This window comes from Dictyostelium discoideum (assembly GCF_000004695.1).
Source record: "Dictyostelium discoideum AX4 chromosome 3 chromosome, whole genome shotgun sequence".
Classification (NCBI taxonomy): domain Eukaryota; phylum Evosea; class Eumycetozoa; order Dictyosteliales; family Dictyosteliaceae; genus Dictyostelium; species Dictyostelium discoideum.
In genome coordinates, this window is record NC_007089.4 from 5,254,042 (window position 1) to 5,280,421 (window position 26,380).

Sequence of the window (26,380 nt, forward strand, 5' to 3'; positions counted from 1 at the left end):
AATAAAAAAAAAAAAAAAAAAACCTTACATATAATAAAGTGCAATGCAAACGCCAACAGTTATCATTCTTTCCATTGAACCACCTTGTAAAAACAATGCTAAAAAGATAAACTTTACAATATTTCTAAGATTAATTCTAAATACTCTGACTCTTGGTTGTGCTGCTGCTGGTGCTGCCACAGCTGGTGCTGCTTGAGGTTGAGCAGGTGCTGCTGCTGTTGGTTGTTGTCTTGGCTGTTGTTGTTGCTGCTGTTGATCTAATCTTTGTCTTATTTGTTGAAGAGCTTGAAATTCAGCTTGTAAATGTGCTCTGTGTTGTAAACTACCATGACGATGATGGTTCATTGGTTGTGGTCTTAAATTTATAAGTTCTTGACGATTTAATTGTTGTTGTAAATATAATTGTTGATTTATTCTAAGACATTGGTCAGTTTTACTTAATTTTTCTTTTGATGTATTTTTCGATGATGATGATGCTGAATCCCCATCTGATGATGGGAAATAATAAAATGATTCTGGTGAGTTTATAAAAGAGTTATTATTTCTTAATAAAATTATATCCCTTTGTGTATTTCTTTTTTTTTTTTTTTTTTTTTTTTTTTTTTTTTTTTTAATATAAATTTGTAAATTGTTAATAAAATATAAAGTTTTTTTTTTTTTTTTAAAAAATAAATAAATAAATAAATAAAAAAAACTTACATTAAACTTAATAATCTATTTAATGTATTTTGATCTAAACTTTCAATATCAATATTTAAATCATTTAAAATTAATTTTGAATTTTCTTTTTTCTTTGATGAGTAACGTTGTAATTTGGTGAATTCTTGTTCTAAATATTTATGAGATTGTGAAAAGTGTTCTCTTAATTCGCTTAAATCTTTTTGATTCACATCATTTGAATCTTTATCGCTATCATTAATTGTATTGTTTTCATTTGCAAATGATTCTGCTATTGTTGTAGTTTGTAATGGTGATGATAATACTGGTGATGATGTAGATGATGATGAAGATGATGAAGGTGAAGCTGTTGTAGTAGTAGTAGTTGTAGTAGTTGTAGTTGTATTATTATTATTATTATTATTATTATTATTTGGTGATAATGATGGTGAAGTTGAAGAAGTAGCAGTAGTATTAGTATTAGTAGTTGTTGTTGGAAAATTATCATTAAATGGATTTGGTATATTGAATGCATTTGAATATAAACCATTATTGCTATTGCTGTTACCATTATTATTACTATCACTATTATTTATTGTAGCACTTGTTGAATTTGGTGATAATGATGGTGAAGTATTTGAATTTGAATTTACAGTTAAAGAATTTGGAGGTGATGGTGAAATTATTTTCTTTTTTAAAATTAAATGAATTGTATGAACAGATGAAGAGGTTGGTCTTTGTTTAAATACTTGATCCAACACTTGTTCATCTTCTAACATTTTACCTGCGAATATAAGCTTTTGGTCTGATATCAATGGTTTCTTATCATGTTGTTTGTTAATTATCTCTTTTAATTGATATACTGTACATGTATTATTTATATCCAATGATAAATGCTCTTCATCTCCAAATAATACAATTTTAACTTGAACCAACTCCTCGTTGCTTGACATTTTTTTTTTTTTTTGAATTTATTTTAAGTTTTTTTTTTTTTTTTTGTATTTTTTTTTTGGTATTTTTTTTATTTATCTCTTTTTTATTTATCTCTTTTTTATTTATTATCTCTTTTTTATTTATCTCTTTTTTATATTATCTCTTTTTAAAATTTATCTCTTTTCAAATCAATTTTTTTTTTTTTTTAATTTAAATTTATGAAGAACCAAAAAAAAAAAAAAAATAATAAAAAAAAAATAAAAAAATAAAAAATTTTTAAAAAAAAAAAAATAAAAAAAAAAAAAATTTGTGTGACGATGGTGGTATCTTTTTTTTTTTATTATCCAGAAATTTTTATTATTTCCATTTATGGATTTTTTAAGTAATCCAAATATGTGTTTGGTTTTATTTGAATGATAACACTTTAATAAATCCTTGATCAGAAAATCAATCTATTTAAAAATGATATGTATTGCTTTGGTTTTTAATAATTTTTTTTTTTTTTAAGGATTTTTGATCAAGAAAAATATTAAAAATAAAGAAATAAAAAAGCGCCAAACAAACTGAGTTAGTTTTTTTTTTTATGATAAAATTTATTTTTTAAAATGGATTTGGTTAATTTCTTTAATTCTATTTATTTATTTATTTATTTTTTTTTTTATTTTTTTTTTTCTTTTTTTTTTTCTTAACATCACAATCACAAATATCATAAATTTTTTTTCTAATTTTTAATTTTTTTTTTCTTAATGATCATAAAAAAAAAATAAATAAAGAATTTTAAAAAAATAATGATAGCATTATTTTTTTTTTTTTTTTTTTTTTTTTTTTTATGATAACAATTTTCATAATGCAAAATAATCCAAACAGAAATAAAATAGATATTTTTTCATTTAACTTTTCAATTTTGTTTTTTTTTTTTTTTTTTTTTAAATTTTATCTCAAAAAATTGATTTTTTCACTTATTTATGGCAAAGGGGCAGTTAAACGTCTAACGAAAAAGATTTGGAAATTTATTTTTTTTTTAATTTTTTTTTTTTTAATTTGTTTTTTTTCAATTTTTTTTTTCGAGTTTTGTTAGATTCATTTTTTTAAAATTTTTTTTTTTTTTGTTAGAAAGTTAATCTCACAACTCTAATATATATATATAATAAAATGAATAAGTTAACAATTTTATTCTTAATTTTGGCTTTAATTTCAGTCATTTATGCTCAACACAAATGTAAGTTATTTTCATTTTTTTTTTTTTGTTACTGTTTTGGAATTCCTTTTTTTTTTTTTTTTTACCAAGTGGTACGAAAAGACGGAAATTAAAATTTTTTTTTTTAAAAAAAAAAAAAAAATCAGAAAAAAGATTTCGGTGTTAACATTTATTTAAATAATGGTTTTTTTTTATTTTCTTTTATTTTATTTTATCTTAATTTAAATCAATATAGTCCCATCATCATCTGAAGATTCATCATCAAATGATTCAAATAGCCAAGTAACTGGTTCACAATCATACTCTGGTTCACAATCCGATTCAAACTCAGGATCAGAATCCCACACAATTAACACCGGTTCATCATATTCTGGTTCTGGTTCTGGTTCAAGTGGTATTTCAGGCGGTTGTAAGTATTCTTTAAATTCCTTAATAAGGAAAGAAAAAAAAAAAAAAAAAAAAAGAATTGTAGAAATTAACCAAATTCATTTTAAAAAAAATAGCTGGTTCAGGTTCAGGTTCAGGTTCAGGCTCAGGTAGCGGTTCAGGTTCAGGTTCAGGTGCTGTCAGTGGTTCACAATCAGGTTCAGGTGCTGTCAGTGGTTCACAATCAGGTTCAGGTGCTGTTAGTGGTTCACAATGTAATTATATTTTGAATTAAAATTAAAAAATAAAGATATGTATTGACTCAAATTTTTTATTTTCTTATTTTAGCTGGTGTCCAAACTGGTTCACAATCAGGTGCTGGTAGTGCTTCAGGTGCTTTCACTGGTAACCCATGTAAGTATACTTTAAATATTTTTTAATTTTATTTATATATATATATATATATATATATATATATATATATATATATACACCAAGATAAATTAAAAAGCACATTGAAACTAACAATTAATTTATTATTACTTTTATTCTCTCTTTAAATAGCTGGTTCTCAATCTCAAGAAATTAATACTGGTTCATCATACAGTGGTAGTGGTAGTGGTGCCCCAACTGGTGCCGCTACTGGTTCAGGTTCAGGTTCAGGTTCATCAGGAACAGTTTACTATTAAATAAATTTTAAATTATAACGAAATCATATTTTTCCAGTTTTCAAAACTTGGTCACGAAACAGTACTATTTCTTGACGATTTTTTATTTAATTATTGATGATACATTTATAGTTTTTATAATTTTTTTAAAGAATTTATTATTTAATTTTTAAAGATATAGTTTATATGATTTTGAATGATTTTTTCATTAACCATTCCTCCTTCATATGAGTTCATTGATTGTAATAATTCTTTAGTTTTCTTTGAAACACCAAATCCATGACCCAAGTTATAAACACCATTGAGTCTATCTAATGAATGGAATGTTTTGAACTTTATACATGATAGAATCTTTGATTGATTAATGATATTCTTCCATTGTTCATATTCAACCATTTCACATCCATATTGCTTTTCCAAGAATGAGAATGATGATTTAATTGATGAAACTTCACTATTTAAACTATAGATATTTAATTGATTTGAAGATGATTTATTCCAACATTTTTCATTTCCAATCATTTTAATTGTATTTAAACCTATCCAACCAATTGGTGATGTTAATATGTTTTTATCAATATTTGGATACTTTTTAACTGCATAACATGATTGAATAATTAGTTGGAAGAAATCAGAATCATGACCAATACCTGTTTCTTCATGTGAAAATATAATTGGTAGTCTAATTAACATTGATGGAATACCTCTTTTTGCTGCTTCTCTAAATAAATTTTCAACAACTACTTTACTTTTCATATAACCACCTGGTAAATTATTAATATTTTCAATTGTTGGTATTACTGTTTCTTCATCAAATTCTTTACAATTTGGTGATTCAAAGAATACTGATATTGAACTAAATCCTACAATTGGTTTTTGATAATCACCAGTTGTTGAAAGTTTAATCAATTCAATTAAACCACCAATATTTACAACTTTACTCTCTTCATAATTTGATGCCAAATTAATATCGGCACCTGAATTAATTATTAAATTAATTTGGTTTGAAACAAAACCAAAATCTAATTTTGATAATCCTAATAATGGTGATGCTAAATTACCAACGATTACTTTAACTTTTGATAATTCAAATTCATTGTGAAAGTGATATAGTTTATGATGTTTCAAATTATTAATTATTGCATTGATTGGATTTGGTTCTGATTTTTTATTTCTAATTAAACAATATACAACTGAACAGTTTGGTGATTTAATTAAGTTTGATAATAAATGAACACCTAAAAATCCTGTTGCACCAGTTAAAAATACTTTTGAGTCATTTCTAAAATCAATTGGATTCATTTTAATTGCTTGAATTGATTCATCTAATTTCATTTCATTTCTCCAATATTCTAAACTTGGTGCTGAATCTTTTTTAATAATTTTTTTTGATTTTCCTTTAGTTTCATTTGAATCTAGTTTTTTGATTTGTTCTAAAATAATTTGAATATTTACTCCAATTGTATTATTTTGTAATTGTTGAAGTGTAATTACATTTGATTTATTTTCTTTATCAATGAAATTCTTTAATTGTACTGAAGTTAATGAATCTGCTCCATATTCACCTAAACGAATATCTGTGTTGATCTTTGATTGTTCAATTGATAAGAGTTCTGAAATTTTATTCAAAAATTTCATTTGGATACTCTCTGAAATACTAATATTTTCACCACCATTATTATCATTATCTTTTTCCTTGATAGAATTTAAAATGAAATCTAATCTTTGGAAAGTTGATGTTTCTGATGCGAATTTCTTAATTGAATCATAGTTAAATTTACTAACAATTAAATTTGAATATTTATTTGAATTTTGAAGTTGTAAATCTAATGAACCTAAAATTATATTTGTTGGAATTGGAATGAAACCTTGATCATCTAACATTTTTGAAACTGAATCATTTCTTGATACGAAACCTGATGATTTAATTGTTCCCCAATTTGTGCACGTTGATGGTAAACCAATTGATTTACGATATCTTGATAGTGAATCTAATACTAAATTTGCAGAAACATAAGTACATTGGTTGAATGAGCCAAATAATGATGCAATCGATGATGCCATAACAAATTGTTTTAATTTCCATGATTTCTCAATTGAGATTTCATGTAAATTAATTGCACCCATCGTTTTAGCATTATGTGAAATATCTAATGATTCAATATCGATTTCTTCTACTTCTTTAGTTACTTGAGTGAACGCGTAATGGAATATTGAATCAATGTTATCAATATTTGGATTTTCTAATAAAATTTGATTAATTGATTTTCTCATTTCAATTGAATCACCAACATCTACGATCTTGAAATGGAACTTGGTGTTATTATCCTTTCTTGATATTGTTTTATTGATTAATAGTTCTAACTCCCATTTTAATGATGATTTTGATAAAATGATAATGTTTTCAAATGATTCTGTTGGAGGTGAATATTTAATTAACCATTTTAAGATTTCTAAAATAATACCTGATTGACCTGTAATAATTATATTTTTACCAATTATATTTTTTGTATCAATTTTGAAATCATATTTTAATATTGTATGATTCTTTTCATTGTTATCTGATTCAATGAGTTGATTTAATAATCCATCACTACCGATACTACCATTTGAACAACTATGATCTAATACAATTTTACCAATATGTTTTCTTTGATTAATATATTCAATTGCTTCTTTGACATTTTCAATCTGGAATGTTGTTATCGGAATTAGTTTCACTTTGTTTTCATTTAAAGCATTTGAAATAGATTTTAATAATCTTGAAACTACTCTTTTATTAATATGCATAAATTCGATATTATGATAACTCTTGTTAAATTTGAAATTGTTGAAATTTAAAAATTCATTGTTATTTAAATGGGTGATTGAGAGATCAATGATTTTACCTCTTTCTTTTAAACATAAAAAGTTTGAATGTGTAAATTCATTTGGTAATGTATTTATAATTAAATCTACTCCGTTGAATTTACCAGTTGTACCATAAAGTTGATTTAATTTTGATTTGATTTCATTTACATAGTTTTTATTTCTTGATGAATAAATTCCAGTTATGAATGATCCATAATTATCAATTAAATATTGTTCTTTATCTTTTGAACCTACTGTGACGAAAATTGGTGATTTATGACCTTTCCATTTTAATATTTCTAATGTTGCTAAACCAATACCACCTGTTGCTGAGTGAATTAAAATGACTTCATCATCATCGATATTAAAATTACCAATGTTGAACATACCATGAAGACATGTTGAAAAAATGATTGGTAATGACGCTGCTTCAATATGACTAATATTATTTGGTTTATGTGAAACATAAAGTACATCAGTTATAACATGAGATGCAGTTGCATCGTGTGATACACCAAAAACATTATCGCCTACTTTAAATTCACAATTTTTATTTTCATCAGATATTCTTGTGATAATACCTGAAAATTCGAGACCAAGTGGATTTTTAGATATTGATACATTTTCATCAATAACAACTAAACCACGATAAATTAAATAATCTTTATAATTAATACCTGTTGCTAAAACTTTGACTTCAATTTCATTCTTTTTTAATTTCTTTGGTTTTGATGCTAATTTATATTCTAAATTTGTTGAATCTAAGAGTGTCATAAAATCATTATCTTCGAATGAATTTGAATTGAAGTTTGATTTTATATTCTTTTCATTCTTTAATATTTCATAATAAATTGAATTATTTCTAATTATATATTCTCTTTGAATATGGTTATTTGAATTTTCAATCAATTGATTAATGATTTTATTTAATAATGATGATATCGATAATTGATTATCAAAATCGATTGAATATAGATTTAAACTTGGAAATTCATTAAAGTATCTTGATGCACCTATTATTGATGATGATAAATAGTTTTTGATTTGTGAATCAATAGTAATTAATACATGTTTACATGTTAAACTATGTTTTAAAAGTTGTTGATTAATTTCAATATATTCCATTGTAATTTGTTTGAAATTATTCATTTCTAATTGTTCCATTGATTTAATAAAGTAAATTATTGAATCATTTGTTATTGAAGGTAATAGTTGATTAAATTCATTAATATTTGATATTGTTGTTTGTTTGCGATTGGTATGATTATTTGAAATTAATTTCTTAAATTCATTTGTATATTTTGAATGTTTTTCACAATAAATGATAATATTATCATTTTTATTGTTTGGAACAACTGTTAATTCATTTGATAATATTGTAGATTTTTGTGATTGTATTACTTTGTTCGATTTCTGAATTTTGTTCTCATTAAAACCTACACCGATTAAATTATTGATATTAAATCGGATACCAATATCATCTTCAATTATTAATAATAATAATCCATTTGAAGAAAGAATATTAAATATTGGTTTGATGATTGTTTCATCATTATTATTATTAATGATAATATCATAGTATGATGGTTTTAACTGGGTTATATCATTTTTAAAGATTAAACTTGAATCGTGTAAAGTTGGAAGTTTATCATTTGAATTATCAATAATTGTAAATTCTATATCGATTTCTTGTAAACTATTATCGAAAATTTGATTTAATGCTTCAATGATTTGTTTTGATAGTTCTGAATCTGAAAATGATTGTAAAATTCTAAAAACAATCTTTTCATTTATTATTGGTTTGATTGTTTGTTTAATAATTTCTGTAACTGTGTTGCTGCTGCCACTGCTGCTAGAAGTTTCATTATTATCAATGGATAAAATATTAACTAATGAATCTTTACATTGTAAATTATTTGTAAATAGTTCATTTGTAGGATTATTAAGTAATAATTCATCAATCAATGGAAGAGTTGAACGGAATGATATATGTTCTATTTCTAATAACTTTGTACCATCTTCTAATAAAACTAAAACTGATGATTTATAGCTATCTGCTTCCAAGGAGATGAATTTTGCTTGACAATAGATATTCTTATATTTTAATTTGTCAGTTGGTATATTTTCAGAATAAACTTTTAAACCTTCAAGTCTTTCAAATACAAACTGGCTTGAATTTGTAATGAATCCAGTGATGGCTTGTATACAGTTATCTAATAGCGCTATATTGAAAAATGATTTGTCAAATGTTTGATAAACAGGTTTACCATTGATATCAAAGTTTTCGTAGTTTATTTGTATTCTTGCAATTGTAAGATCATTGCCAAAGTGAAATTCTTCAATTCCTTGGAAAGTTCCTAAATGAGTGATACCTGATCTTAATTTAGAGTACTTATAAACTTCTTGTTTGGAAAGGGTAGTAAAATTACATTCTGATAGCAATTGATTTATATTATATTTAGATGAGTGATTATTATTATTATTATTATTATTATCTTTTAATGATATAAGTTGAAAGTTACCAGTACATGTTTGAACCCATTGATTTGCTTTATTGTCTTTTATGTTGAATGTAACTCTATAATCAGTGTTACCTAATTGATAAACGTTGGTTTGTAAAATATGTTTGACATTTTCTTTTAAAACAAATGGTGCTAAAAATTCCAAGTTATTAATTACAATATCTTTATTTGGGTAAAGTTTCATAATATTATCAGCATATCCAATACCTGGGAAGTAATATTTTCCTTTTACAATATGGTCTTTTAAATATTTGAATGGATTTCTATTTATATCGATTATTGATTCATATGATTTGTTATTTGATGAATAGTTAATCATTGATTTACCTAAGTTGTTGAAAACGTTTGGTCCATTTAATCTATATTGTTCAAAGTTAATATCAACTTTCCAATAGTATTGTTCATCGAATTGATAGTTTGGTAAAATTATAGTGCTATTGTTTCTAATGGAATTGACATCATCATCATTGTGATTGAATTGGCATTTAAAGTTTATATCATAACCTAAACAATAAATTTGTGAAATTGTTGAATGAATTTCATCTAAATCATTGGAGTTCTTTTTGTTTGTTGATGTTAATACTGAAACTGAATTAAAGTAACTTGATGATTTTGGTATCATTTGTTTTAAATAAAATGATAAACTTGGATGTGGTGAAACTTCAATAAATATTAATTCATTACCAAGTTTATTATTTTCAATGTGTTGATATAAATTTGAAATAGTTTGAGAGAATCTGACAGGTTGTATTATATTTTCATAAACATAACTTGAATTGAATGGAGTAGTTTCATGATTAAATAAATTAGTTGTAACTGTTGAAAATGTTGGAATTGTTGATTGTCTTGATGGTATTTCTAATGGTAAAATTTCATTTTTGGTTGAGTTTTGGCTACTTGTGTGGAATGATGATAATGAACCTAAAAATGCGCAAAAGATATTATTTTCTTTTAAGTCTAATGATATCTCTTTTAAAATATTTTCATTACCTGCAATTACAATTGATGTTGGTGAATTATAGCATGCAACTTCAATTGTTGGATATTTATTTGAATAAAGTTCAATAAATTCTGAATGACTGATATTGACTGATAACATTTTACCACATCCATTTGTATTATTTTGAGAAATTGATCTGTGGTAAATTAATTTACAAACTGTTTGGAAATCTACCATACCTGAACAATATGATGTTGCTATTTCACCTAAACTATGACCAACAATGAATGATACATTGATACCCCAATGTTTGTATAGTTCAAATAATGATATTTGTAACATTAATATCGATGGTTGAGCGATTATTGGTTGATGGATTGATATAATGTCATCATCTTTAATTGATCTTAATTTATCTAAAACTGAGTATCCATAGTATTTACTTAACTCTTTATTGAATTTGTCCATCGATGATCTGAATATTGGTTCACATTCATAAAGTTGTTGAGCCATTTTATTCCATTGTGAACCTTGACCTCCGAAAACAATAACAATCAATGGTTGATTTCTTTTAATTGTAATATTTGAGGATTTGTCATTGCTTGTTTTAAAGTACTTGTTTTTAGTTTTTAATTGATCCCAATTACTTGAAATTAAAACTGATCTTTGATATAGTTTCTTTGATTTTGAATAAATTTGATTCTTAACAAACTCTTTGAATGAATTTGTAGAAAGATTATTATCATTTATTATTAAGTCTTCATAATTTTTTAATGATTTTACTGAATTGGCTGAAAATGGTATTAAAAATATTTGTTGTTGCGATTCAATTGGATAACTAGGGTTATTACCATTTAGACTGATTGAGTGTTCAATAAATTGTGATAAAATTAAACAACAATTTGAGCCAGTTACACCAAAGTTATTAATAACCATTGATACTGGTTTTTCATTAATATTTGTAAATGGTATTGCTTCTGTTACAACTTTAATATTCCAATCTTTAAAGTTAATCTTTGGATTTGGTTGATCAAAATTAACATTTGGTGCATAATGTTTATTTTTAAACATTAAACAACATTTGATTAATGATGCAACACCTAATATTAATATTAATATTTATAAAAAAAAGAGTTAAAAATTAATATATATATTTTTTTTTTATATGGTTTATAAATGGTTATAGCTTACCACTTGCAGCTTCACAATGACCAATATTAGATTTGAGTGATCCAATGAGTAATGGTTTAGATGGTGTTGATGTTGTTGATGAATTTAGAGCCATTGATACACCTTCTACTTCAATTGGATCACCTGTTGGTGTTCCTGTACCATGACATTCTACGAAACTAATATCTGATGCTTTCATATTTGCACTTTTCAATGCTAATTTGATATTATCAGATTGTGATTGTTTGGATGGTGAATAAAAGTTTGATTTATCATTTAAACCACCTCCATCGACATTTGAACTAAATGAATTAATTACACAATAAATATTATTACCATCTCTAATTGCGTCTGATAATGGTTTTAAAATTACAATACCACAACTCTCTGCACGAATGTAACCATCTGCTTCTGAATCAAATGGTTTACATTTACCTTTTTTACTTAACATATTTAAAAATGAAAATGATTTTGAAACGTATGGATCAAGTAATAAACTGGCACCACCCACAATTGATAGATTTGAAGTACCATTTTGAATTGATTGAAAACCCATTGTAATTGAATTCAATGATGAAGAACATGCTGTATCAATTGTCATTGATGGACCTCTGATATCATATGAAAATGATAATCTATTTGAAATGGTATGAAGAACATTTGATGCGAAATAATTTTCAGATGTTTCATTAAAGTCTCTATTTGTTGTTGAATAATCTAATGTTGAGCAACCAATGAAACAAGATGTATTTGAACCTCTAATATCGATTGGATCGATGAATGCATCTTCTAATGCTTCCCATGTACACTTTAATAGTAATCTTGTTTGTGGATCCATTAGGGGTACTTCTGATGGATTGATTGCGAAATGAACTGGATCGAAATCACTCCATTCTTTTAATGGTAATAATCCACCAAATTTATTATTAACTTCACCGAGTAAATTGATATTGTCACTCCATCTTTCTGATGTTTCAACAATACCACTGAATCCATTCTTTAAATTATTCCATAAATGTGAAACACTACCATTATTAATTGATTCTTTACCTTGTGGAATTCTAAATCCAATACCTACAATGGCAATTTCTTTATTTCCAAATTCCATTTTCTTTTAATACACTAAAAACATTGATTCCAATAGTTGCTGATTACATAACGAAGGGAATGAGAGTGGACAATTAATTTTTAATCTTTTTATTTAAAAATATGGTGCTTTTTTGTTTTGTAAGGAATGTTAGAAATTATTACTATTTATTTATTTATTTTTATTTATATTTTAATATTATTACCATAAACACTTGTGTAAATAAATACATACATATAAATTATTTTTGTTAATTTTTTAAAAAGAAAAAAAAAAATTTTAAAAAAAAAAATTTAAAAAAAAAATGAAAAAAGAAAAAAAGAAAAAAATTATTAATAAAAAAAAAAAAAAAAAATAGAAAAAATATTATTTAATAATAATTTAGTGGTGGTTTAAAACAATATATTTAATTTTATACTATATGATTGTTTAAAACAATTTGGAAATTATATTCTTTAATTTTTGGTTAATTTTTTTTTTTTTTTTTTTATCTTATTTTTTTTTTTTTTATAATTATTCTAATTAATTTAATATTATGATTTAAAAATAAAAAATTAATATTTGAAAAGTGATTGGTGGTAAAAAAAAAAAAAAGTGATTGGTGGTAAAAAAAACTTACTTAACTTTTTTTTTTTTTCTTTTTTACCACCAATCTCTTTTCATATATTAATTTTATATTTTTAAATCATAATATTAAATTAAAAAAAAATAAATTTATTTGCACAGAAAACTTAACAAAATATTAAAATATAATAAATAAAATTTAATTTTAATAAAAGCTGTTAGTTCTTTTTTTAAATTAATAAATTTTATTAAAAAATAAGATAAAAATTAAAAAAAAAAAAAAAAATATATATTCAAAAATTAAACTTATTTTATAATTAAAAAAAAAAAACATATTTTATTAAAATATAATTAATACTAAAAAATAAGATAATATAGGAATGTTAAAAATTAATTAAATAATAAATATTTAAAATTTATTATTTAATAAAAATTATTAAAAAATAAGATTTATTATAAAAATGTAACTTTAAAAAAAAAAATAATAAAATATATTGAAAAATAAGATGTATAATAAAAAAAAAAAATTTAAACATTTTATAATTTTAGATTTTATTATTAAACATCTTTAAAAATAAGATAAAAAATTCGTATGATAAATTTTAATAATTATAATCTTCTTTTGTTGGCTATAAAAGTAAGTTTTTAATTTTATTTTTATATTTAATAATATCTATTATTGTTTCGTTTTAATTTATTTTTATTTTTTTTAATTTTTGTTTTTATAATTATACAATATCTATTATTATTATTTTTAATTTTTATTTTTATATCTATTATTAATTCATTTTAATTTTTTTTTTTTTTTTTAATTTTTATTTTTATTATAATGTAAAAAATTATGGTCACCCAAGTAGAAAATTAAAAGAAATAAATTTGTAAAAAAAAAGAAGCATTATTTTATAATTCTTTATCTCTTTCTTTTAAAATAGTACCTTTTGTTCTTTTAATTTTTATTTTTTTCACGTAACAATGATAGTTCTAATTACGTTTGTGTTGGCATTCTTAATTTCCAAGTTACGTTCAATTTGAGAAATGTTTCAGTCTTGAAACAGAAAATCATTTAAACCATTGCCTTGTAACCCTTACCAAAGGCAGAGAAGAAAACATTAATTACTCTTCAAGAATGGGTCAAAAATAGATATAATGTAAATTATTTATGTATTATTCAATATACTAATTTTTAAAAAAAAAATATCATTTTTTATACTAATTAAAAACTAATATCATTTTTTTTCTCCATATTATATATTTTTTATTATTTTATATATTAAATATATTATAATATAAAAATATTATATTAATTTTTAACAATTTTCTTTGGGCTCTATAAAGCTCCCCACAAAACCATTTCCAAGTCAATCTCCTGCTGATTCTGCTGGTAAATGAATCAGATTCCGATTTAAATTAACCAAGCAATAAATTTTTTTTTTTTTATTATCAACTGTCTCATCAACTTCCAACAACAATTTCCTCCATTATTTGTATCATTATTGTATCATCACTGTTTCATTATAATAAATAATAATAATAAAATTTTCCAATATTTTTTTTTATTATTTATTATAATGAAACGGTAATGATACAATAATGATGAAACAGTAATGATACAATTATCAATCAATAATCATATCTTAGTTAAACTAATTAATTTTTATAATAATTCATAATATTTGTAAATATTAAATTAAAAAAAAAAAAAAAAAAAAAAATAATTTAAAAATAAATATGGATAATAAAAATTTAGGTGGTGTAAAAAAGGTGCTTTGGATTTTAAGAAAAATGAAAAAACTAAGATTTGTTTATTTAATTTTTAAAAATATAGTTTATATGATTTTGAATCATTTTTTCATTGACCATTCCTCCTTCATATGAGTTCATTGATTGTAATAATTCTTTAGTTTTCTTTGAAACTCCAAATCCATGACCCAAGTTATAAATGTTATATAAATCATCTAATGAATGGAATGTTTTTAATTTTATACATGATAGAATCTTTGATTGATTAATGATATTCTTCCATTGTTCATATTCAACCATTTCACATCCATATTGCTTTTCCAAGAATGAGAATGAAGGGTTCATTGCTGAAACTTCACTATTTAAACTATAGATATTTAATTGATTTGAAGATGATTTATTCCAACATTTTTCATTTCCAATCATTTTAATTGTATTTAAACCTATCCAACCAATTGGTGATGTTAATATGTTTTTATCAATTTTTGGATACTTTTTAACTGCATAACATGATTGAATGATTAACTGCAAGAAATCAGAATCATGACCAATACCTGTTTCTTCATGTGAGAATATAATTGGTGGTCTAATTAACATTGATGGAATACCTCTTTTTGCTGCTTCTCTAAATAAATTTTCAACAACTACTTTACTTTTCATATAACCACCTGGTAAATTATTAATATTTTCAATTGTTGGTATTACTGTTTCTTCATCAAATTCTTTACAATTTGGTGCATTAAAGAATACTGATATTGAACTAAATCCTACGATTGGTTTTTGATAATCACCAGTTGTTGAAAGTTTAATTAATTCAATGAAACCACCAATATTTACAACTTTACTCTCTTCATAATTTGATGCCAAATTAATATCGGCACCTGAATTAATTATTAAATTGATTTGATTTGAAATATAATCAAAATCTAATTTTGATAATCCTAATAATGGTGATGCTAAATTACCAACTATAACTTTAACTTTTGATAATTCAAATTCATTGTGAAGTTGATATAGTTTATGATGTTTCAAATTATTAATTATTGCATTGATTGGATTTGATTCTGATTTTTTATTTCTAATTAAACAATATACAACTGAACAATTTGGTGATTTAATTAAGTTTGATAATAAATGAACACCTAAAAATCCTGTTGCGCCTGTTAAAAATACTTTTGAATCATTTCTAAAATCAATTGGATTCATTTTAATTGCTTGAATTGATTCATCTAATTTCATTTCATTTCTCCAATATTCTAAAGTTGGTGCTGAATCTTTTTTAATAATATATTTTGATTTTCCTTTAGTTTCATTTGAATCTAGTTTTTTGATTTGTTCTAAAATAATTTGAATATTTACTCCAATTGTATTATTTTGTAATTGTTGAAGTGTAATTACATTTGATTTATTTTCTTTATCAATGAAATTCTTTAGTTGTACTGAAGTTAATGAATCTGCTCCATAATCACTTAAACGAATATCTGTGTTGATCTTTGATTGTTCAATTGATAAGAGTTCTGAAATTTTATATAAAAATTTCATTTGGATACTTTCTGATATACTAATATTTTCACCACCATTACTGTCATTATCTTTTTCTTTGATTGAATTTAAAATGAAATCTAATTTTTGGAAAGTTGATGTTTCTGATGCGAATTTCTTAATTGAATCATAGTTAAATTTACTAACAATTAAATTTGAGTATTTATTTGAATTTTGAAGTTGTAAATCTAATGAACCTAAAATTATATTTGTTGGAATTGGAATGAAACCTTGATCATCTAACATTTTTGAAACTGAATCATTTCTTGATACGAAACCTGATGATTTAATTGTTCCCCAATTTGTGCATGTTGATGGTAAACCAATTGATTTACGATATCTTGATAATGAATCTAATACTAAATTTGCAGAAACATAACTACATTGGTTGAATGAGCCAAATAATGATGCAATCGATGATGCCATAACAAATTGTTTTAATTTCCATGATTTCTCAATTGAAATTTCATGTAAATTAATTGCACCCATCGTTTTAGCATTATGTGAAATATTTAATGATTCAATATCGATTTCTTCTACTTCTTTAGTTACTTGAGTGAATGCATAATGGAATATTGAATCAATGTTATCAATGGTTGGATTTTCTAATAAAATTTGATTAATTGATTTTCTCATTTCAATTGGATCACCAACATCCACACTATTGAAATGGAATTTAGTGTTATTATCCTTTCTTGATATTGTTTTATTGATTAATAGTTCTAACTCCCATTTTAATGATGATTTTGATAAAATGATAATGTTTTCAAGTGATCCTGTTGGAGGTTTTGAAGGTGAATATTTAATTAGCCATTTTAAGATTTCTAAAATAATACCTGATTGACCTGTAATAATTATATTTTTACCAATTGTATTTATTGTATCGATATTAAAATCATATTTTAATATTGTGTGATTCTTTTCATTGTTATCTGATTCAATGAGTTGATTTAATAATCCATCACTACCGATACTACCATTTGAACAACTATGATCTAATACAATTTTACCAATATGTTTTCTTTGATTAATATATTCAATTGCTTCTTTGACATCTTCAATCTGGAATGTTGTTATTGGAATTAGTTTTAATTTATTTTCATTTAAAGCATTTGAAATGGATTTTAATAATCTTGAAACTACTTTTTTATTAATATGCATAAATTCAATATTATGATAACTCTTGTTGAATTTGAAATTGTTGAAATTTAAAAATTCATTATTATTTAAATGGGTGATTGAGAGATCAATGATTTTACCTCTTTCTTTTAAACATAAAAAGTTTGAATGTGTAAATTCATTTGGTAATGTATTTATAATTAAATCTACTCCGTTGAATTTACCAGTTGTACCATAAAGTTGATTTAATTTTGATTTGATTTCATTGACATAGTTTTTATTTCTTGATGAGTAAATTCCAGTTATGAATGATCCATAATTATCAATTAAATATTGTTCTTTATCTTTTGAACCTACTGTGACGAAAACTGGTGATTTATGACCTTTCCATTTTAGTATTTCCAATGCTGCTAAACCAATACCACCTGTTGCTGAGTGAATTAAAATTACTTCATCATCATCGATATTAAAATTACCAATGTTGAACATACCATGAAGACATGTTGAAAAAATGATTGGTAATGATGCTGCTTCAATATGACTAATATTATTCGGTTTATGTGAAATCCAAAATGCATCAGTTATAACATGAGATGCAGTTGAATCGTGTGATACACCAAATACATTATCGCCTACTTTAAATTCACAATTTTGATTTTCATCAGATATTCTTGTGATAATACCTGAAAATTCGAGACCAAGTGGATTTTTAGATATTGATATATTTTCATCAATAATGACTAAACCACGATAAATTAAATAATCTTTATAATTAATACCTGTTGCTAAAACTTTGACTTCAATTTCATTCTTTTTTAATTTCTTTGGTTTTGATGCTAATTTATATTCTAAATTTGTTGAATCTAAGAGTGTCATAAAATCATTATCTTCGAATGAATTTGAATTGAAGTTTGATTTTATATTCTTTTCATTCTTTAATATTTCATAATAAATTGAATTATTTCTAATTATATATTCTCTTTGAATATGGTTATTTGAATTTTCAATCAATTGATTAATGATTTTATTTAATAATGATGATACTGATAATTGATTATCAAAATCGATTGAATATAGATTTAAACTTGGAAATTCATTAAAGTATCTTGCTGTACCTATTATTGATGATGATAAATAGTTTTTGATTTGTGAATCAATAGTAATTAATACATGTTTACATGTTAAACTATGTTTTAAAAGTTGTTGATTAATTTCAATATATTCCATTGTAATTTGTTTGAAATTATTCATTTCTAATTGTTCCATTGATTTAATAAAGTAAATTATTGAATCATTTGTTATTGAAGGTAATAGTTGATTAAATTCATTACTATTCGATATTATTTGCTTGGAATTGGTATGATTATTTGAAATTAATTTCATAAATTCATTTGTATATTTTGAATGTTTTTCACAATAAATGATAATATTATCATTTTTATTGTTTGGAACAACTGTTAATTCATTTGATAATATTGTTGATTTTTGTGATTGTATTACTTTATTTGAATTTTGAATTTTGTTTTCATTAAAACCTACATTGATTAAATTATTGATATTAAATTGAATACCAATATCATCTCCAACTATTAATAATAGTCCATTTGAAGAAAGAATATTAAATATTGATTTGATGATTGTTTCATCATCACCATCATTATTATTATTAATGATAATATCATAGTATGATGGTTTTAACTGGGTTATATCATTTTTAAAGATTAAACTTGAATCGTGTAAAGTTGGAAGTTTATCATTTGAATTATCAATGATTGTAAATTCAATATCGATTTCTTGTAAACTATTATCATCGAAAATTTGATTTAATGCTCCAATGATTTGTTTTGATAATTCTAAATCTGAAAATGATTGTAAAATTCTAAAAATAATTTTTTCATTAATAATTGGTTTGATTGTTTGTTTAATAATTTCTGTAACTGTATTGCTGCTGCTGCTGCTAAAAGTTTGATTATTATCAATGGATAAAATATTAACTAATGAATCTTTACATTGTAAGTTATTTGTAAATAATTCAGTTGTAGGATTATTAATTAATAATTCATCAATCAATGGAAGAGTTGAATGGAATGATAAATGTTCTATTTCCAATAACTTTGTACCATCTTCTAATAAAACTAAAACTGATGATATATAGCTATCTGATTCCAAGGAGATGAATTTTGATTGACAATAGATATTTTTATATTTTAATTTGTCAGTTGGTATATTTTCAGAATAAACTTTTAAACCTTCAAGTCTTTCAAATACAAACTGGCTTGAATTTGTAATGAATCCAATAATGGCTTGTGCGCAATTATCTAATAGCGCTGTATTGAAAAATGATTTGTCAAATGTTTGATAAACAGGTTTACCATTGATATCAAAGTTTTCGTAGTTTATTTGTATTCTTGCAATTGTAAGATCATTGCCAAAGTGAAATTCTTCAATTCCTTGGAAAGTTCCTAAATGAGTGATACCTGATCTTAATTTAATGTACTTGTATGCATCTTGTTTTGAAAGAGTTGTAAAATAACATTCTGATAGTAATTGATTTATATCATATTTTGATGAGTTATGATCTTTTAATGATATAAGTTGAAAGTTACCAGTACATGTTTGAACCCATTGATTTGTTTTATTATCTTTTATGTTGAATGTGACTCTATAATCAGTGTTACCTAATTGATAAACGTTGGTTTGTAAAGTATGTTTGACATTTTCTTTTAAAACAAATGGTGCTAAAAATTCCAAGTTATTAATTACAATATCTTGATTTGGGTAAAGTTTCATAATATTATCAGCATATCCAATACCTGGGAAGTAATATTTTCCTTTTACAATATGGTCTTTTAAATATTTGAATGGATTTCTATTTATATCGATTATTGATTCATATGATTTGTTATTTGATGAATAGTTAATCATTGATTTACCTAAGTTGTTGAAAACGTTTGGTCCATTTAATCTATATTGTTCAAAGTTAATATCAACTTTCCAATAGTGTTGTTCGTCGAATTGATAGTTTGGTAAACTGATATTGACCTTGCTGTTTCTAATGGAACTGACATCATCATTGTGATTGAATTGACACTTGAAGTTTACATCATAACCTAAACAATAAATTTGTGAAATTGTTGAATGAACTTCATCTAAATCATTGGAGTTTTTTTTGTTTGTTGATGTTAATACTGAAACTGAATTAAAGTAACTTGATGATTTTGGTATCATTTGTTTTAAATAAAATGATAAACTTGGATGTGGTGAAACTTCAATAAATATTAATTCATTACCAAGTTTATTATTTTCAATGTGTTGATATAAATTTGAAATAGTTTGAGAGAATCTGACAGGTTGTATTATATTTTCATAAACATAACTTGAATTGAATGGAGTAGTTTCATGATTAAATAAATTGGTTGTAACTGTTGAAAATGTTGGAATTGTTGATTGTCTTGATGGTATATCTAATGGTAAAATTTCATTTTTAGTTGAATGTTGACTACTTGTGTGGAATGATGATAATGAACCTAAAAATGCACAAAAGATATTATTTTCTTTTAAATCTAATGATATCTCTTTTAAAATATTTTCATTACCTGCAATTACAATTGATGTTGGTGAATTATAACATGCAACTTCAATTGTTGGATATTTATTTGAATAAAGTTCAATAAATTCTGAATGACTGATATTGACTGATAACATTTTACCACAACCGTTTGTATTATTTTGAGAAATTGATCTGTGGTAAATTAATTTGCAAACTGTTTGGAAATCTACCATACCTGAACAATATGATGTTGCGATTTCACCTAAACTATGACCAACAATGAATGATACATTGATACCCCAATGTTTGTATAGTTCAAATAATGATATTTGTAACATTAATATTGATGGTTGAGCGATTATTGGTTGATGTATTGATATAATATCATCATCTTTAATTGATCTTAATTTATCTAAAACTGAGTATCCATAGTATTTACTTAACTCTTTATTGAATTTATCCATCGATGATCGGAATATTGGTTCACATTCATAAAGTTGTTGAGCCATTTTATTCCATTGTGAACCTTGACCTCCGAAAACAATAACAACTAATGGTTGATTTCTTTTAATAGTAATATTTGAGGATTTGTCATTATTTGTTTTAAAGTACTTGTTTTTAGTTTTTAATTGATCCCAATTAATTGAAATTAAAACTGATCTTTGATATAATTTCTTTGATTTTGAGTAAATTTGATTCTTAACAAACTCTTTGAATGAATTTGTAGAAAGATTATTATCATTTATTATTAAGTCTTCATAATTTTTTAATGATTTTACTGAATTGGCTGAAAATGGTATTAAAAATCTTTGTTGTTGTTGTGATTCAATTGGATAACTAGGGTTATTACCATTTTGATTGATTGTTCAATAAACTGTGATAAAACTAAACAACAATTTGAACCAGTTACACCAAAGTTATTAATAACCATTGATACTGGTTTTTCATTAATATTTGTAAATGGTATTGCTTCTGTTACAACTTTAATATTCCAATCTTTAAAGTTAATCTTTGGATTTGGTTGATCAAAATTAACATTTGGTGCATAATGTTTATTTTTAAACATTAAACAACATTTGATTAATGATCCAACACCTGAAATTAATATTTATAAAATAAAAAAAAAGTTAGAATTAATATTTTTGGTTTTTTTTATTTTATTTTATAAATGGTTATAACTTACCACTTGCAGCTTCACTATGACCAATATTAGATTTGAGTGATCCAATGAGTAATGGTTTAGATGGTGTTGATGTTTTTGATGAATTTAGAGCCATTGATATGCCTTCTACTTCAATTGGGTCACCTGTTGGTGTTCCTGTACCATGACATTCTACGAAACTAATATCTGATGCTTTCATATTTGCACTTTTCAATGCTAATTTGATATTATCAGATTGTGATTGTTTGGATGGTGAATAAAAGTTTGATTTATCATTTAAACCACCTCCATCGACATTTGAACTAAATGAATTAATTACACAATAAATATTATTACCATCTCTAATTGCGTCTGATAATGGTTTTAAAATTACAATACCACAACTCTCTGCACGAATGTAACCATCTGCTTCTGAATCAAATGGTTTACATTTACCTTTTTTACTTAGCATATTTAAAAATGAAAATGATTTTGAAATGTATGGATCTATATAAATAAATGTATATAATAATTAAAAAAAAAAGAAAAAGAAAATTGAAGAATAAAAATAAAATAATAAATGTTTAAATTCTGAATTAACATACCAAGTAATAAACTGACACCACCCACAATTGATAGATTTGAAGTACCATTTTGAATTGATTGAAAACCCATTGCAATTGAATTCAATGATGAAGAACATGCTGTATCAATTGTCATTGATGGACCTCTGATATCATATGAAAATGATAATCTATTTGAAATGGTATGAAGAACATTTGATGCGAAATAATTTTCAGATGTTTCATTAAAGTCTCTATTTGTTGTTGAATAATCTAATGTTGAGCAACCAATGAAACAAGATGTATTTGAACCTCTAATATCGATTGGATCGATGAATGCATCTTCTAATGCTTCCCATGTACACTTTAATAGTAATCTTGTTTGTGGATCCATTAGGGGTACTTCTGATGGATTGATTGCGAAATGAACTGGATCGAAATCACTCCATTCTTTTAATGGTAATAATCCACCAAATTTATTATTAACTTCACCGAGTAAATTGATATTGTCACTCCATCTTTCTGATGTTTCAACAATACCACTGAATCCATTCTTTAAATTATTCCATAAATGTGAAACACTACCATTATTAATTGATTCTTTACCTTGTGGAATTCTAAATCCAATACCTACAATCGCAATTTCTTTATTTTTAAATTCCATTTTTTTTTTTTTTTTTTTTTTTTAGTACACCAAAAATAAAAATAAAATAAAAAAAAATAAAACAATTTATACCATTTAAAAATATTACTATTTTGAAGGACCAAAGTGAGAAATGAAAACTTTGCTCTTGATAGTTATGATTACATTCCAAAGGGGGCTGATTATTAATTAATTTTAAATCTTTTGGTTATAAAAAAAAAAAAATAAAATTGAGAATTTTTAAAAAAAAAAAATTAAAAAAGAAAATAAAAAAAAATTAAAAAAAAAAATTAAAAAATCTCCAAAAATATCTTATTACCTAATTATCATCGGGAAAAAAAAAAGTTGATTAGAAACAAAAATTATTTTAAATTTTTATTGGAGCCTGTGGTTTTTGCAAGATATTTTAAATAACACTTTGAAACCAAAAGTTGTAATTAGTAAAAATAAAAAAAAAAAAAATAGAAGATTATATTTGGGCAAATAAAAAAAAAAATTTTATGGTATTAAATTAAATATTTAATTTAGCCATGAGATTTAAATAATTTAAGATTTATTTTTTACACTTTGGGATTTTTTTTTATTTTTTTATTTCCGGAACTCTTTTAATTAAGGATGTTGTAGGGAATTTTCAATAAAATTTCACTACAGTAGCGTAGTGAATTTTATTATTTAATTTCACTACAGTAGCGTAGTGAAAAAAAAAAATCACTGACCCTAAATTTTTTTTTTTTTCAAAAAACAAATAAAGTTTATTAAATTATTATCTTTTATTTGATTATTAGTTCTATTTAAGTTTTTTTATTTTTTTTTTTTTATTTTATTTTTTTTTTTTTTTATTTTATTTTTTTTTTTTTTTTTTGCGCCAAAATTTTTTTTTTTTTTCCCCAACAAAACTTTTTTTTTTTTTTTTTTTTTTTTTATTTTCATTTTCCCAAAATGAAACAAGATAAATTATTTAAAATTTATTGAAGATAATAATTTTGAAAATACTAAACATAAAAATTATAAATTTTTACATGATGAGTAAATATTTTTCCTTACCATAACACAATCATTTTTTAAATTCTGACCAATAAAAAACAGAAACAGAAAAGAAAAATTATTTAGAATTGAAAAAAAAGTCATGAATTGTGGCGGAGATAGAAATATATCAAAAGAAGTGTGTTTAGAAGTAATTAATGATTATAGAATGGTATCACTCTGGGAAGAAATGCATAAAGGTCATATAGGAAGAGATGCAACCTATGGGAACTACAAGACTAAATATTATAATATGGGATTGTATTCTTTTGTATCTGATGCAGTAGATACGTGTGACATTTGCCAACGAAATAGAATAAAAGGTTTGGTATCAATCATTTTTTATATGATGTTTTGTAACTTTTATATTAAAACTCTGTGAAAGTATGGCACTGCGATAATGGACGTGAATTTAAAAACAAAGTCCAAAAAGAATTCCTAAAACTTTTTCCAGGCTCCAAGTCAGCACATGGAGCTCCTCGTACACCAACAACTCAAGGTATGGTAGAAAGATTGAATCGAACTATCAAGGAGAGGATCTCAAAATTAAAACAACAAGAGTATGATATTGTGAACAATATAAATTATCGATATGTTTATTAATTAATCATTTATAAATAAATTTTAGTTTTCTTGATGGTACTTCTAGGTCTCTTTCTGAACTATTAAAACAAGCTTTGTATGATTACAATAATACAAAAACAAGAACAATTAAAATGACACCATCTCAAGCTGTTGGTATTGTACCTTTGTTTATTAATGTGCAATCAGAACAAGACTCTCAATCAATTGGTGTTTCAGATGTTTCAAAAGAAGAAATAACAGCTATTATTCTTGAAAATCTCACAAGTTACCAAAATCAATGGAATTCAAAACCACCAAAGGGATTGAAAGTTGGTGATACTGTACTCTTTCTAGAAATTAAAAAAAATAATGTAAGTAATTAAAACATAAAGATTAATAATATATGAAACAGTAATAATTAACAAATTTTATATTTAATTCTAATAGAAAATATTGATTTTGTGTAAAATTCATAAGGTAATACAGGAAGACACTAAACAACTTTATAAACTTGAATTTTTGGAAGATGGAATCAATAGCCTTCAAAAAAAAGGTTTATACTCTGGTTTTGTAGGAGGTAACAAGTTGGTTCTTTATAAACAATCAACAGTTGATATTTTTAGAACATCGCCAAACATACAAAAAGATATTGATTCTTTTACTTCTGGTCTTTATTTAAATAATGATGGGAAAGTTATTGAATTTCTGGTTCAGTTTATTAAAAATCTTGGTAAGGATTTATCCAATTTCAACTTGCATCAATTGGTAACACAAAATGATCCATTTAGGGTTTTGGAAGATGCTCTTAACAATCCATCAAATATTCCACCTATCATTAACGATAATCCATTTCAACACAAACTCAATAATGAAATGGAACAAGAAGAAATACTCCCATTTTTAAATAATAATCCAACAGCGCCAAATTTAATGAATTGTTTGAGAAAGGATATGAATTTAAAAGAAATAGTACCACCAATACCTCAAGTGCAAATAATACCATCATATACTATACCACAATCTGGTAGTGGTATAGTAACAACTGTTAAACGTCTCAGAGGCCGTCCTCATAAGATACCAATTGTTAATAAACCTCCTTTAAAATCACATTCTAAACCATCCAAATCACCTCTCAAATCAACATCCAAATCACCTCTCAAATCAACATCCATTTCACCTTCCAATTCACCATTTAAATCACCATTTAAATCACCTTCCAAATCACCATTTAAATTACCTTCCAAATCACCATCCATTTCACCTTCCAATTCACCATTTAAATCACCTTCCAATTCACCATTTAAATCACCATTTAAATCACCTTCCAAATCACCATCAATAGGAAAAATCGTTAATGTGATACCTTCAAAAAAAGTTGCAAAAACAAAGTCAACAAGGACACAAAAATTAGAACTTGATTTGGTTGCAATTAATAGAAGGGGGTATGGGGAAATTAGAAAATAAAAACAAGTGGCCAAATCAAAAAAACAAAAAAAACACAAATCAACACAAAAAATTAAAAAAAAAAAAAAAAATTAAA

At 24.0% G+C, this 26,380-nt stretch overlaps 4 protein-coding genes and 1 pseudogene across 4 annotated transcripts in view; 2 read left to right on the forward strand and 3 right to left on the reverse strand.

The window, feature by feature from the left end:
• Positions 1-1,610, reverse strand: part of DDB_G0282025 (hypothetical protein) — a gene marked incomplete at both ends in the record, with an annotated part of 2,298 nt that extends 688 nt beyond the window's left edge. The window contains 2 exons of the mRNA XM_635321.1: positions 29-544; positions 700-1,610. Of these exons, the coding sequence (XP_640413.1) occupies positions 29-544; positions 700-1,610 (1,427 nt within the window). The remainder of the gene's footprint in view (positions 1-28; positions 545-699) is intronic.
• An 827-nt stretch (positions 1,611-2,437) lies between these two features.
• Positions 2,438-3,843, forward strand: DDB_G0282077 (hypothetical protein; the record flags this gene model as incomplete). The annotated part of the gene is made up of 7 exons (XM_635322.1): positions 2,438-2,663; positions 2,708-2,809; positions 2,942-2,971; positions 3,024-3,197; positions 3,292-3,429; positions 3,503-3,568; positions 3,719-3,843. The coding sequence occupies 7 exons, from the start codon at positions 2,438-2,440 to the stop codon at positions 3,841-3,843; spliced, it is 861 nt and encodes a 286-aa protein (XP_640414.1).
• Positions 3,844-3,984: 141 nt separating this feature from the next.
• Positions 3,985-12,412, reverse strand: pks19 (beta-ketoacyl synthase family protein; the record flags this gene model as incomplete). The annotated part of the gene is made up of 2 exons (XM_635323.1): positions 3,985-11,234; positions 11,326-12,412. The coding sequence occupies 2 exons, from the start codon at positions 12,410-12,412 to the stop codon at positions 3,985-3,987; spliced, it is 8,337 nt and encodes a 2,778-aa protein (XP_640415.1).
• Positions 12,413-14,761: 2,349 nt separating this feature from the next.
• DDB_G0282079 lies at positions 14,762-23,274 on the reverse strand (annotated as a pseudogene; the record flags this gene model as incomplete).
• Positions 23,275-24,379: 1,105 nt separating this feature from the next.
• On the forward strand, positions 24,380-26,304 carry DDB_G0282083 (hypothetical protein; the record flags this gene model as incomplete). Its single annotated transcript, XM_635326.1, has 4 exons — positions 24,380-24,599; positions 24,662-24,836; positions 24,905-25,211; positions 25,288-26,304. 4 exons carry the CDS (start codon positions 24,380-24,382, stop codon positions 26,302-26,304), a joined length of 1,719 nt encoding a protein of 572 aa, XP_640418.1.
• Between the last annotated feature and the right edge of the window lie 76 nt (positions 26,305-26,380).